At 43.5% G+C, this 15,673-nt stretch overlaps 1 protein-coding gene across 1 annotated transcript in view; it reads right to left on the bottom strand.

The window, feature by feature from the left end:
- Positions 1 to 14,480, bottom strand: part of cwc27 (CWC27 spliceosome associated cyclophilin) — a 74,735-nt gene extending 60,255 nt beyond the window's left edge. Inside the window, exons 1-2 of the mRNA XM_078416941.1 lie at positions 14,374 to 14,480; positions 14,054 to 14,151 (exon numbers count right to left, since the gene is read on the bottom strand). Of these exons, the coding sequence (XP_078273067.1) occupies positions 14,054 to 14,151; positions 14,374 to 14,480 (205 nt within the window). The remainder of the gene's footprint in view (positions 1 to 14,053; positions 14,152 to 14,373) is intronic.
- Positions 14,481 to 15,673: the final 1,193 nt, after the last annotated feature.

The raw sequence follows: 15,673 nt of genomic DNA, 5'->3' as shown, positions 1-15,673 counted from the left end.
CAAAGGTTACAGGGACAAGGCAGGAGAATGGTGTTGAGGAAAAAAACAGATCAGCCAAGATTGATTAGTAAAGGAAACTAAGTGGGCTGAATGGCCTAATTCTACACCAACGTCTTATGATCTAGAAAGATAATAGATAAGAACATTTATTGTCTTGGGTTGACTGTGTTTTTTTCTCCCCAGTTATCATTGTTTTTTAGCTGTGAATTGAGCCCTGACTTGACACAATTATTTCTCAGACACAATTCTTACCATGAGTCTTCCCATTTGGGAATTATTCATTAGCATTTGGTCACATATCCAAGCATACACATCTTTAGCAATTGTATGCTAGACAAAGGTAAGCTAGAGAAGAATATAAAGGAGGATAGTAAAAGTTTCTTTAGGTATGTGAAGAGGAAAAAAATAGTTAAGACAAATGTGGGTCCCTTGAAGCCAGAAGCAGGTGAATTTATTATGGGGAACAAGGAAATGGCAGACGAGTTGAACAGGTACTTTGGATCTGTCTTCACTAAGGAAGACACAAACAATCTCCCAGATGTACTAGTGGACAGAGGTCCTAGGGTGACGGAGGAACTGAAGGAAATTCACATTAGGCAGGAAATGATGTAGGGTAGACTGATGGGACTCAAGGCTGATAAATCCCCTGGGCCTGATGGTCTGAATTCCAGGGTACCTAAGGAAGTGGCTCTAGAAATCGTGGGCGCATTGGTGATCATTTTCCAATGTTCTATAGATTCAGGATCAGTTCCCGTGGATTGGAGGGTAGCTAATGTTATCCCACTTTTTAAGAAAGGAGAGACAGAGAAAACAGGAAATTATAGACCAGTTAGCCTGACTTCAGTGGTGGGGAAGATGCTGGAGTCAATTATAAAAAAAGAAATTGCGGAACATTTGGATAGCAGTAACAGGATCGTTCCGAGTCAGCATGGATTTACGATCATGCTTGACTAATCGTCTGGAATTTTTTGAGGATGTAACTAGGAAATTGAACAAGGGAGAGCCTGTGGATGTAGTGTACCTGGACTTTCAGAAAGCCTTTGATAAGGTCCCACATAGGAGATTAGTGGGCAAAATTAGAGCACATGGTATTGAGGGTAGGGTACTGACATGGATAGAAAATTGGTTGGCAGACAGGAAACAAAGAGTAGGGAATAACGGGTCCCTTTCAGAATGGCAGGCAGTGACTAGTGGGGTATCGCAAGGCTCTGTGCTGGGACCGCAGCTATTTACAATATACATTAATGACTTAGATGAAAGGATTAAAAGTAACATTAGCAAATTTGCTGATGACACAAGGCTGGGTGGCAGTGTGAACTCTGAGGAGGATACTATGAGGATGTAGGGTGACTTGGACAGGTTGTGTGAATGGGCAGCTGCATGGCAGATGCAGTTTAATGTGGATAAATGTGAGGTTATCCATTTTGGTGGTAAGAACAGGAAGGCAGATTATTATCTGAATGGTGTCAAGTTAGGAAAAGGGGAAGTACAAAGAGATCTGGGTGTCCTTGTTCATCAGTCACTGAAAGTAAGCAAGCAGGTACAGCAGGCAATGAAGAAAGCTAATGGCACGTTGGCCTTCATGACAAGAGGAGTTAAGTACAGAAGCAAAGAGGTCCTTGTGCCCTTGTGCCCTTGGGCCCTAGTGAGATCACACCAGGAGTACTGTGTGCAGTTTTGGTCACCAATTTTGAGGAAGGACATTCTTGTTATTGAGGGAGTGCAGCGAAGGTCAATGAGGTGAATTGCCGGGATGGCGGAACTGTAATATGATGAAAGAATGGAACGACTGGGCTTGTATTCACTGGAATTTAGAAGGATGAGAGGATCTTATAGAAACATATTAAATTATCAAGGGATTGGACAAGCTCGATGAAGAAAATATGTTCCCGATGTTGGGGGAGTCCAGAACCAGGGGCCACAGTTTAAGAATAAGGGGTAGGCCATTTAGAACGGAGATGAGGAAAAACTTTTTCACTCAGAGAGTTGTAAATTTGTGGAATTCTCTGCCTCAGAAGGCAGTGGAGGCCAATTCTCTGGATGCTTTCAAGAAAGAGTTAGATAGAGCCCTTAATGATAGCGGAATCAGGGGGTATGGGGGGAGGGCAGGAACGGGGTACTGATTGTGAATGATCAACCATGATCACATTGAATGGTGGTGCTGACTCAAAGGGCCGAATGGCCTACTCCTGCACTTATTGTCTATTGTCTAAAATGAACTTGTTTATGTTGATTATTGTTACATGTACAGATGTAAAGTGAAAAGCTCGGTATGGCCATTGTGGAAAGGGCGCAGGTGTCCTGCAAATCAGTCACCTAGTCTGTGCTTTGTCTCACAGGTGTAGAGGTGGTATTGAATGCACCAAATGTAGTAACCAAGGATGGAGGAGGTGCACATGAACCTTTTTCTCACCTGGATGACTATTTAGCTCCGTGGATGGTGGTGAGTGGAACCGCAGGTATAAGTATTGTACCTCCTACAGTTGCTGGTGAAACTGTCAGGGATCAGGAAGGGAGAGTAGGGGAGGGATCAGCAGACCAAGGAATCACAGAGATAGTGATCCAAACAGAGGGCAGAAAGAAAAGGGGATGTGGTGGGATCTCTTTGCAGCTGGAGGAAATGTCAAAAGATGATGTGTTGGATGTAGATGTTTGTACAGTGGTGCTTTAATGACCATCTCCCCTTTCTTATTCTCGATGCAAGGCATTAACCTTAAAAAGGCAACAATTCTTCCTCCCTCCCCCCTCTCCCCACCCTGTTGCTGCTTGATGCACTGAGTTTCTCCAGAAGATTATTTGCTGCTCCATTTTCCAGTATCTGCAGTCATTTTGGTCCATGTAATTAATTCCAGTGACAGCATACAAATTATTAGATTTATTGAATTCAATTTGTCTCGTTAGCCGATGTACTATCATAACCACTGGGCTACTATTCAGCACTTCCATTTATTGTTGGATCAGTTTAACAAATATTAGTTATATAGTTCGGTAACAGTTTTAACACTATGAGCTTCAATTTCTTTAATCCTTCAATGCAGATTATTAAAATACGTTGCAGATATGTAATATGTGAATCAGACTTGTCTTTGAAGTTGGTCAAATACAATACAATATATCTTTATTGTCATTGTACAGGGGTACAACGAGATTGGGAATGCGCCTCTCATACGATGCAATAATTTAAATAATTTAAACAACAACAACCCAACGAAACAAATTGTAACAGTTTTAAGACAGAATAAAGTGCAAGTAGATCTGTGCCGGATCACTGTGCGATGTGACCATCCGGCTCAGCAGGACCGGTTCATAGCAGCTATGGCCCTGGGCATGAAACTGTTCCTGAGTCTGGAGGTGCGGGCGTAGAAGACCTTGTATCGTCTGCCCGATGGAAGGAGTTCGAACAGACTGTTGCAGGGGTGTGAAGAGTCTTTGTGGATGCTGGTGGCTTTTCTGAGGCATCGTGTGTTGTAGATGCCCTCCAAGGCTGGTAGCTGTGTTCCGATGGTCCTCTGAGCTCTATGGACTACCCGCTGAAGAGCTTTCCTTTCTGCCTCCGTGCAGCTGAGGTACCACACAGGGATGCCATGTGTTAGGATGCTCTCTATGGTGCAGCGGTAGAATGTCGTCAGCAGTTGTTGGGGTAGACCAGACTTTTTCAGTGTTCTTAGGTAGAACAGTCGTTGCTGTGCCTTCTTGACCAGCGCAGCAGTGTTATTGGACCATTTTAGGTCCTCCGAAATGTGAGTGCCCAGAAACTTGAAGCTAGACACTCTCTCCACACTGTCCCCGTTGATAAAGATCGGGGCGTATTCGCCGTTATGTGACCTACGGAAGTTGATGATCAGCTCCTTGGTGGTATTTAGGGACAGGTTGTTATCAGAGCACCAGTCCGCCAGGTTCTGCACCTCCGTTGGTGATAAGCCCGATCACCGTTGTATCATCTGCAAACTGGACAATGGTGTTGGTGTTGAATGCAGGAACACAGTCATGTGTGAAGAGGGAGTAGAGAATGGGGCTCAGAACACAGCCCTGTGGTGTGCCGGTACTCAGGGTGATAGTGGAGGACAGGTGCGGGCCCATTCTCACTGCCTGCGGTCGCTCCAGCAGGAAGTTCAGGATCCAGTCGCATAATGACGAGCTGAGGCCTAGCTGGTGGAGTTTGGTGATGAGCTAGGTGGGGATGACCGTGTTGAAGGCAGAGCTATAGTCAATGAATAGCATCCTCACGTACGTGCCCTGTCTCTCCAGGTGAGTCAGGACAGTGTGAAGAGCCAGAGAGATGGCGTCCTCTGTGGATCTATTTGCCCTGTATGCAAATTGATGTGGGTCCAGTGAGTCAGGGATGCTGGATTTGATGTGTGAGAGGACCAGCCTTTCAAAGCACTTCATGACTATCGGAGTTAGGGCAACCGGACGGTAGTCATTCAGGTTGGTGATCTTTGCTTTTTTCGGCACCGGCACTATGGTAGCCGACTTCAGGCACTTGGGGACCTTAGCCAGAGATAGTGACAGGTTAAAGATCCTGGTGAATACCTCAGCCAGCTGTTCAGTACAGTCCCTAAGTACCCTTCCTTGAACTCCATCCGGGCCTGCAGCCTTGCGTGGGTTGAGCCTTTGCAGAGCGCATTGTACCTCCTGTGTGCTCAGTTGCAAGACCAGTCCCTCCGCCTCGGCTGGGGTTCTTCCACTCAAGGTGGTGTTGCCAGTTTCGAAGCGGGCAAAAAAGGTGTTTAGCAAAAAATACCTTTTGCATCAATGTATTTTGAGTATTCTCTCAAGAGTTACAAAATACAAACTAATTCACTTTGAAAAGTTATTTTTTCAATAAGATTAGTGAGAATAATGTGAAATCATATGGATATAACTATCTTCAAAATCCGTTCTTAACTTTTGTGAATATAATTTACCAAAAATTCTACGATGATGACCTGCACGCTCATTTTAAAATGAATATCCGGTTGTTGATTACCTAAGCTATCAAGAAATATAAATTAGTCTAAACAGACCAAAACATGGAAAATAAAATTTTGTGGGAGAGTCTTTGGAAACAGTTTAAATTCAACCAATTTCCAAATATCCTGTATATACAGCATTTGAAATTACTCAATAATTGTATTGCAAACTTACATTCTTTGAAGGATGTTTATCATAAAATCATACGCAATAGAAGCATGTCGCCCATTCGGCTGCTTGCGCCTGCTTCACCAGTTATAGAGTCATAGAGTTATACATTGTGGAAACAGGCCCTTCATAAGGTCATGTGATAGGAGAATTAGGCCATTCAGCCCATCAAGTCTACTCCGCCATTCAATCATGACTGATCTATCTCTCCCTCCTAACCCCATTCTCCTGCCTTCTCCCCATAACTTCTGACACCTGTACTCATGAAGAATGTATCTATCTCTGCCTTAAAAATATCCACTGACTTGGCCTCCACAGCCTTCTGTGGAAAAGAATTTCCCTCTGACTAAAGAAAGTTCTCCTCATCTCATTCCCAAAATAACGTCCTTTAATTCTGAGGCTATGACCTCTGGACCTAGGCTATCCCACTAGTAGAAACATCCTCTGCACACCCACCCTATCCAAGCCTATCACTATTCTGTATGTTTCAATGAGGTCCCCACTCATTCTTCTAAACTCCAGCGAGTACAGGCCCAGTGCCGACAACCGCTCATCATTGGTTAACCTACTCATTCCTGGGATCATTCTTGTAAACCTCCTCTGGACACTCTCCAGAGTCAGCACATCCTTCCTCAGATTCCTCCCCCTCATCCTTCTCAACTTGCCCACACCGTCCAACATGTCCCAGCTACACTTGTCCCACCTGCCCGCATTTGGTCCATATTCCTCCAAATTTGTCCTATCCATGTACCTGTCTAACTGTTTCTTAAATGTTTGGATAGTCCCTGCCTCAACCACCTCCCCTGCAGGTTGTATCATACACCCACCACTCTTTGTGTGAAAATGTTACCCCTCAGATTCATATTAAATCTTTTCCCCTTCACCTTAAGCCTGTCCGCTAGTCCTCGATTCACCTATTCTGGGCAAGAGACTCTGTGCATCTACCCAATCTATTCATCTCATAATCTTATCCACTTTTATAAGATCACCCCTCATCCTCCTGGCAATATCCTCGTAAATCCTCTCCAGCTTGACATCGTTCCTATGACACGGTGCCCAGAACTGAACACAATACTCTAAATGCGGCCTCACCAATGTCTTATACAACTGCAACATGACCTCCCAACTTCTATACTCAATACTCTGACTGATGAAGGCCAATGTGCCAAAAGCCTTTTTGACCACCCTATCTACCTGCGACTCCACCTTCAAGGAACCATGTACCTGCACTCCTAGATCCCTCTGCTCTACAACACACCCCAGAGTCTGACCCATCACTGTGTAGGTCCTGTCCATGTTAGACCTCCCAAAATGCAACACCTTCACATTTCTCCGTATTCAATTCCATCAACCATTCCTCAGCCCACCTGGCCAATCGATCAAGGTCCTGCTGCAATTTTGCACAACCATCTTCACTATCTTCAAAACCATCCACTTGTGTGTTATCTGCAAACTTATTAATCTGACCTTGCCTCCACAGCCTTTGTGACAAAGAATTCCACAGTTCACAACACTAAAGAAATTCCTCCTCATCTCCTTCCTAAAAGAACTTCTAAGTACTCCGCAATCTCATCCTTTATAATGGACTAAAATCTTACCGATCTCCGAAGTCAGACTAACCAGCCTATTGTTCCCACTATTCTGCCTTGCTCCCTTTTTGTGCAGCAGGGTAATATTGGCAATTTCCCAATCATCTGGGACCACTCCTGACTCTAGCGATTCCTGAAATATCACTACCAATGCCTCCACAATCTCTAAAGCCACCCCTTTCAGAACCCTAGGGTGCAGTCCATCCAGCCCAGGTGACTTATCCAACGTCAGCCTTTTCAGCTTCCCAAGCACCTTCTCCCTGGTAATAGCCACTCCACTAACTTCCAACCCCTGACTCTCTTGAACTTCAGGCAAGTTGCTGGTGTCTTCCACTGTGAAGACTGATGCAAAAATGTTATTCAACTCCTCTGCCATTTCTTTATTCCCCATTATCACTTCTCCTGCATCATTCTCCAGCGGTCCAACGTCCACTCTTGCCTCTGTTGCTCTTTACATAACCGAAGAAACTTTTGCTATCCTCTTTTATATTATTGGCTAGCAAACCTTCTTATTTCATCGTTTTCTCCCCGTATTTTCTTTTTTGTTACCATCTGTTGTTCTTTAAAAGCTTCCCAATCCTCTGGCTTCCCACTAATCTTTGCTATGTTGTACGCCTTCTCTTTTAGCTTTATACTGTCCTTGACTTCCCTTGTCAGCCACGGTCGCTTCTTTCTTCCCCTAGAATCTTTCTTCCTCTTTGGAATGAAAAGATCCTGCATTTTCCGGATTATTCCCAGAAATTTCTGCCATTTCTGTTCCACTGTCATCCCTGCTGGGGTCACTTTCCAATCAACTTTGGCCAGCTCCTTCCTCATGCCTCTGCAGTCCCCTTTGCCCAACTGCAATACCGACTCATCCGATTTCTCCTTCCTCTCAAATTGCAGATTAAAACTTATCATGTTGTGGTCGCTACCTCCTAATGGTTCCTTTACCTTGAGTTCCCTTTACCTTGTTCCTTTACCTTGAGTTTGCATGTTCTCCCTGTGACCACATAGGTTTCTACTGCACACTCCAGTTTCTTCCCGCATCCAAAGACATGCAGTTAATATAATCATGGTTAATTCCTTTACCTTAGCTCCACTTTCCTGCACTAACCCCATGTTCTTTTATTCCTTTAAAATCAAAAAATGCACTGATCACTATCTTAAATGCACACAACTTTCTTGGGCAGAGGATTATTTTTCATTAATCCATTTTTACCATTCCTATCTTTATGTTCTAAATTTACTTTTTAAAGGATTCTACAATTTCTTAAGTAATTATGTTAGGCCAGCTGGTATGTCATTACTGATTTTCTCTTTCCTCTCCTTTCTTAAATGTGAGGATACATTTGCTACCTTCCAAATCATGGCAACCATTCAAGATACGCAAATTTGGAAGATAGTAATAGGGCACACATAGTCCATTGCCTCCTCATTCAAACCCTTCCATTGATTCCATCTACATTTCATGTTGCCTCGGCAAGGCCACCAGCATAATCAAGGTCCAGTCTCATCCAGTCTCTTCCTCTTCCCTCTCCCATCAGGCAAAATGTACAGAAGTTTGAAAATGCATGCCTCCAGATTCAGGGAGTTCTTTCCCCAACTGTTATCATGCAACTGAACAATCCTCTCATCAGCTCAAGTGCAGTCCTGACCTCCCATCTATCTCAATGGAGACCTTTGAACTATCTTTAATTGGACTTTATCTTGCACTAAATATTATACCATTCATCCTTTCTCGTACGCTGTTGTCGGCTTGATTGTAATTATGTATAGTCTTTTCTTAGACTGGATGGCATGCAAACACATTTTTTTCACCTCGGTACACGTGATAATAATAAATTAAACTAAACATTAAGCTGCAGTGTATTCATTCCTAGTGATTTATTAGATTTCAGATCCTGTAATTTCCCCAATTCTGATTGAGTGTGTCTATGCCTCTCAATTTTATATACTTCTATCAGGTCTATGTTTCTATGTCTCTCATGAACCACCAACATTCCAAAGAAACCAATCCAAATTTGTTTAAATTATCCTTTTAGCTAATACTCACTAATCCAGGCAGCATTCCAGTAAACTTTCTCTGCAGCTTTTCCAGTCTCTACATCCTATATGTAATGGGGCGATCAAAACTGCACGCAATATTCCAAACTGAGGCCTTACCAAAGTCCTATAAAGCTGCATCAGGACTTCCTGACTCTTACACTCAATGCCTCGACTGATGAAGACAAGCACATTATATATCTTCTTTACCACTCTATCTACTTGTGTTGCCACATTCTGGAATCTATGGAGTTGGATTCTGATCCCTCTGTATATCAATGCTGTTATGGATCATGCCATTAATTGTATATTTTCCCCTTCCATTCAGTTTCCCAGCATGAAACATCTTACACTTGCTTAGATTAAACTCCATCCTGCCATTTTCTGCCCATTTCTACAGCCTTCCTCACTGTCTGCACCTCCACCAATTTGGTGCTGTCTGCATACTTATTAACCAACCCATCTACATTTACACCCATCAGGATTCTAGCAATATTACATGTCACAGACCTTCAGCCAGAATAACACCCTTCCCCCACAAAAAAATCACTTCTGAGTAAGCTAGTTCTGAATCCAAACAACCGTCACCATGGATCCCGTGCATCTTAATCTTCTGGATCAGCCTACCAAGAGCGACTTTATCAAATGTCTCACTAAAATCTATGTAGACAACACCTACTACCTACTACCCTCATCACTCACCTTTTTTAATTTCCTCAAAGACTCAATCAAGGCTCTTAGGCCTATAATTTCCTGGATTATCCCCAGTTCGCATCTTAATGAAAACGGATATTTTATAGAAGCAAGGAACCACAGATACTGGTTTGCAAAAAAACCCACAAGGGTCTGAAGAAGGGTCCCGACCCAAAACGTCACCTATCCATATTCTCCAGAGATGCTGCCTGACCCGCTGAGTTACTCCAGCACTTTATTTCTTTTTGGGATATTTTATACACAAAATCATCAATATACCTTGGGAACAGTTGGTATCCCAGCACTGATTCTTGTGGTACCGTCCAAGTCTGAAAATGTCGCATTTAACCTTCATCTGTTTTCTTCCATTACCAAACCTCACAAACACGATCATTTTAACATCAATTGCAAATGTTCTAATGTTGTTTAATAATTCTTGGGTAAAAACCTTTTCAGGACTTCTGAAAGCCCAGATCATCACACTCAATGGCTCAGCGGGACAGGCAGCATCTCAGGAGAGAAGGAATGGGTGACGTTTCGGGTCGAGACCCTTCTTCAGACTGGTTAGGGATAAGGGCAATGAGATATATAGACGATGATGACGTGGAGAGATAAAGAATAATAAATAAAAGATATGCAAAAAAATTACGATGATAAAGTAATCTGTGCCCAAGATGAGGTGTTCCATACCAGGACATCCTAGATGTCCTCATTCTTTAGCGAACGGGAGTTCCCCTCTACCATCATAGATGAGGCCCTCACTCGTGTCTCTTCGGTACCCCACAGCTCTACCCTTGCTGCCCCTCCCCCTTGTTGCAACAGAGACAGTCCCCCTAGTCCTTACCTACCACCCCATCAGCCGTCGCATACAACACATAATCCTCCAAAATGTCCGCCACCTCCAACAGGATCCCACCACAAGCCACATTTTCCCATCTCCACCCCTTTCCACCTTCCGCAGAGACCATTACCTCTGCAACTCCCTGGTTAACTCAATCCTTCCCACCCAAACCACTCCCTCCCCAGGTACCTTCCACTGCAATCGCAGGAGATGCAACACCTGTCCCTATACCTCCTCCCTCGACTCTGTCCGGGGAACCCGACAGTCCTTTCAGGTTAGGCAGAGGATCACTTGCACATGCTAACAATCGGTCATTTCTCATTTTCTCTTTTTTTCTTTCTCAAATACTGACATCTTCTAAGCTGTGGGAACAATTCTAGAATCAATGGAAATTTGAAAGTTGACAGTCTGTGCATCTAATATCTCTACAGCCACCTCCCCATAATCTTCAATTTCAAAACTCATGTTGGCATGGGACAATAACATGCCAGTTAATGCTGCTGCTGTACAGCACCAATATTCCAGGTTTGATTCTGATATCAGATGCTCTCTGAGTAGAGTCTGCATGTTTGCCTTGTATTACCGTGCTTTTTGCTTCAAATCTTCAGTTTCCTTCCACGTCAAAAAAAATTAATTCTGTCTGTGGTGACATGTTGCAAGCAGCACAGCAGAAATCATCAAACATAGTAGTTCTGAGCTTACCTGTATAAAAGAAACAGCGCAAATCAGTGCTGTAACTAACAAGCTGTTAATGCATTTAAACGCATAAGCGCTGTTGGGATCTACTGACAGCAACAGAGCTGCCGACTGTAAGGGAATACCCGATCACAGGAGGATCGCAAGAACAGTAAGTACAGTACCTGGAAACACCGGGAAGGCCTGCATTGTGTCCGGAAATGAGGGAAGAAGTTTAGACTTTATTGCCTTCCATCACAGTGAGGAATGTTGTGGAATCCGCTGTGGTGAATGTTTATGTTAACTTTTATGTAGTGGTGTGTCTTGTTGCTGTTTTTAATATGGCTATATGGTAATCGTGTTTCACTGCACCTTAATTGGTACACGTGACAATAAACAGACCTTTGAAACCATTGGAATGTGGCCAACGGGCAGGACTACAAGTCAGACCGAAGTGCAGGGGACTACGACCCCCTCTCCCTACCATCCTACTAGCCAATGTACAATCACTGGAAAATAAAATGGAGGACTTATGGTCAAGGCTGCTTTATCAAAGGGAACAGAGGGAATGCTGTGTGCTCTGTATCATGGAGACATGGCTTGCCCCCTGGTCCCCAGACTCAGCCGTCCAACCTGAAGGTTTCTCCATCCATCGTATGGACCAAACACAGGCATCGGGGAAAGGAGGAGGCAGGGTCGTCTGCCTCATGGTCAACTCTTCATGATACGCAGACATGGCAGACATGATAGGGAGAACACTGATGTGGCATCCGGAGACCCCACTGTATTACACAGTCACAGTCACAGAGGCCGACGTCAGAAGATCCTTCAGGGGGGTGAACCCTCAGAAAGCGTCTGGACCTGATGGTACACCCGGTCAAGTTTTTAAAACCTGTGCAGACCAACTGGCTGTAGTTTTTGTGGACATTTTCAACCTCTCATTACTGAGGTCTGAGATTCCCACCTGCTTTAAGAGGGCATCAATAATAACGGTGCCCAAGAAGAGCAAGGTGACCTGCCTCAACGACTATCGACTGGTGGCACTAACGTCCATGGTGATGAAGTGCTTTGGGAGGTTGGTTATGGCGCATATCAATTCCTACCTCAAGAGCCTCGACCCATTACAGTTTGCATAACACCACAACAGGTTTTGTAAAGCAGTTTTCTATAACATGATGTTTCTTAGGAACACATCTATCACGTTATAACAGAATTGCGTGTGCATAATGTTTCAAAGAACATTATTCAAGGGGCTGGAGAACAGACATTGATAAAATTAAGCAGGAGGCGTAGCAATACTTTAGTAAGTTGGTAAAACAGGAAGCCACTGGGTCTGTTTGCATTATCAACTTTCGCCATATAATATGTTATCAAAGATATTAGTCAATAAGCTAGAGAGAACATTCAGCAGCAAATAAGCAGGGCACATCGTGAACAAAACTAAAGACTAAATTACAGACAATGCCGATAAATAACTGCAAAATTAAGGGCAGCATGGCCTGTGAATGGAATGAACTATTGTTGGACAGTTTCCAATTTGCTTAATTTATTTGTTAGATTTCAACTCTCTGGCAAGAACATGGTAAGAAGCACCAGGCCTGTTTAGATGTAGTCGCTAACCCAACTGAGTTACAGGTGCGAAATTATTTGGGAGATCTAAGAGAATATTGATGCTGGAATCTGAAGGGAAAAAAAACTGCTGGAGGAACTCATCTTACCTGCATCTCCCAGCCAGTACCTTGATTATAGCACCTCCTTGTAAGGGATTCCATCCCTCTTTATCAATTTGGCTGTCTCTACTGCATCTGTTCTCAAGATGAGGCTTTCGGCACCAGGACATCTGGAATGTCCTCTATCTCCAGGAAACATGATTTCCCCTCTGCTATGGTTGATGGAGTTCTCACTCTTATTTCCTCCATTTCCCAGACTGGGAATTCCACCCAGGAATTCCGGGCATTCCACTCAGGCAGAATAGCGATCGAGTTTCCTTGCTACTCACTTATCACGCGAGCAGCCTTCACATCCAGCATATCACCCCAACAATTATATCTTCCCCATCATGCCTCTTTTTGCTTTCCGCAGGGACTACTCCCTGGTTTGTTCATCTCTACCTGCTCCCTGGCACTTTCTGCTGAGGGGGTGCAACACTTGTCCCGACAACTCATTTCTCATCACCATCAAGGGACCCAAACATTCCCTACAATGTCGAAGATTCACATGCATCTCCTCCAACCTTGCCTATTGCATTCAGTGCTCTCGACATAACCTCCTCTACATCAGCAAGACCAAGCGTGAACTATGTAACTGTTTTGTGGAACACCCATACTCCATCCACAATGGTCTACCTGACAAGCAGTATGTCTTTTGAACTCTCGTTCCTGTTCCTACAGCGACCTGTTGGTCCTCTGCTTTCTCCACTGCCAGGGTGAAACCAAACTTACATTAAACAGCACCCCGTATTCCGCCCGGGTAGTCTACAGCCCTAATGGACATTCAATTTTTCAACTTCAGGTAATCCACACTCCCTTTGTTCCCTACTCTCTCCCTCTGGTTACCCCCATCCTTCACCTGATTTCATTCCCCACCTGGTTCCATCTGCCTGTCACCCACACACTATACCTTCTGGTTCTCCTATTCCTCCCCCCAATTAGCATCATCCCATGCTTACCTGGTTCCACTCATCACTTTCCTTACTTATCAGATTCTACATCTAGTCTCGTTTCCATTTATCACCTTCCAACCAGTCTCCACCTCCATTCCTTCTCTTTCAACTTATCACCCTTTATGCCATCTTCTAACTCCATTCCTCCTCTTCCCTCTCTGGCTCAGTCTGCCTCTCGTCTTCACCTGATTTCAGTTATTCCGGCCAAACCCTGACCCGCCCCTCCATCTCATCTCTTTATAATGGTCATCTCCACACTACAGTCTCAGTTCTGATGTAGGATCTTGACCCAAAACATCACCATCCCTTTGTCTGCACAAATGCCGTTGACCTGCTGAGTTCCTCCACCAGTTTATCCTTTGCTCCATCTAATTTTTGTTTACCTACTTCTGAACTATCCATTATAAAAACCTAAATGTTTTATGTAATTATATTTTTAATTTTTACCTTTTGATTCAGTTTCTTCTTCAGGAACGTCTGTCTTTTTCAGTTTGGCTGCCAAAGGTTCCCGTTTTAACTGACGTGATTCCCTGCGTAGCTCTTCACTGCACAAAAACAATATTTACATAAGCATTTAATTTTCTCAGCAATAAAATCATCTAGAAGAATGAGTTCCAAGCAGCTGCTTAGAAGTCTAGAACTATAAACAAAAATAATGTAGCTATTAGAAACATGTGCCTTTATTTATTACCATAAATTCAAGCAGTATCCAGATATTTTCAGATGAAACCAAGTACTTAAATAATTATTTTATTAAAATATTTTACTTTTGAACAGTAATCCTTAGAATTGCTCCTGATTTATACTTTTGCATCACTTCAAGGTCTCTATTTTCACATTCCACTCCTTCGTACCAGTTTCTTTCTTTAATCATCATCCACCCTTAACTTGTTGTCGACTGCATTGTAGATTCTTTCACATTCATGCACTCAATGTTCATGTCTTCTATCTTTGCACAATAGTAATCACTACCACCTGAATTATCCTGTGAGGTACCTGCTAAACCAATCTATTTCTCGTGTTTCCCAATGCTCTGAACCTCCAGGGCAGTTTTTTCTTACAGGGAATAGTGGGTCTCAACCCTTCTTTTATGCCAATTCTCTATAACCCTCAATCTTTCAAATCTCTATCTTCACTTTAAATATATCTTGTGACCTAGCCTTCAACACCCCCTAGGCCAGAGAATCCCAGAGAGTGAATACCCTCAGAAGAAATGTTTATGCATCCTATTTTTAAATATCTGGCTCCTTATTTTGTAGCTATGTATCCTGGCTACAAAATAAGCCATTGAAAGCGTCTCATGCTTAATTTGTCAAGATCCTTTAAGATCCTTTAGGATCTTACATGTTTGAATAAGATAACCTCTCATTCTTTTAAACTCCAAAGGAATTCAGATCCAAATTGTCCAGCTTCTTTTGACAGGACAACAGTCTCATCGCAGAAATTAACTTGGTCAATCAGCTTTGTACTGCCACCATTGTACTGCCACCATTGCCACTGTACTGAAACTGCGCTCCTCAAAATCACAAACGACCTTTTCCTCTCCTCCGACGCTGGCAACCTCAACATCCTCATCCTACTTGACCTCAGCGCCGCCTTTGACACCATAAATCACTCCATTCTCCTCACCCGACTTGAAACCTCCTTTAACATCACCGGCACAGCCCTATCCTGGTTCAAATCTTACCTCTCTGACAGGCACCAGTTCATCTCCATTAACAACTGTAAATCCCCCACCGCTCCCCTCCCCCAAGGTGTCCCCCAAGGCTCAGTCCTTGGCCCCCTCCTCTTCATCCTCTACCTGTTCCCCCTTGGTCAATTAATCCGCCGTCATGGTCTCAACTTCCACTGCTTCGCCGATGATATCCAGCTCCTCATCTCCACCAAGTCAATCTCCACCACCACACACTCTACACTGACAAACTGCATCATTGAAATAAAATCTTGGCTTCAATCAAATTTCCTCAAACTCAACTGCAACAAATCTGAAATCATCATCTTTGGTCCAAAAACGCTCACCAAATCCACCCAAAACTTCATCCTCAATATTGATGGTCTCCCAGTATC

The sequence above is a fragment of the Rhinoraja longicauda genome, chromosome 1 (assembly GCF_053455715.1).
Source record: "Rhinoraja longicauda isolate Sanriku21f chromosome 1, sRhiLon1.1, whole genome shotgun sequence".
NCBI lineage: Eukaryota > Metazoa > Chordata > Chondrichthyes > Rajiformes > Arhynchobatidae > Rhinoraja > Rhinoraja longicauda.
Note: the sequence above shows the minus strand (reverse complement) of the source record. Positions and strands in the feature narration are given on the sequence as shown.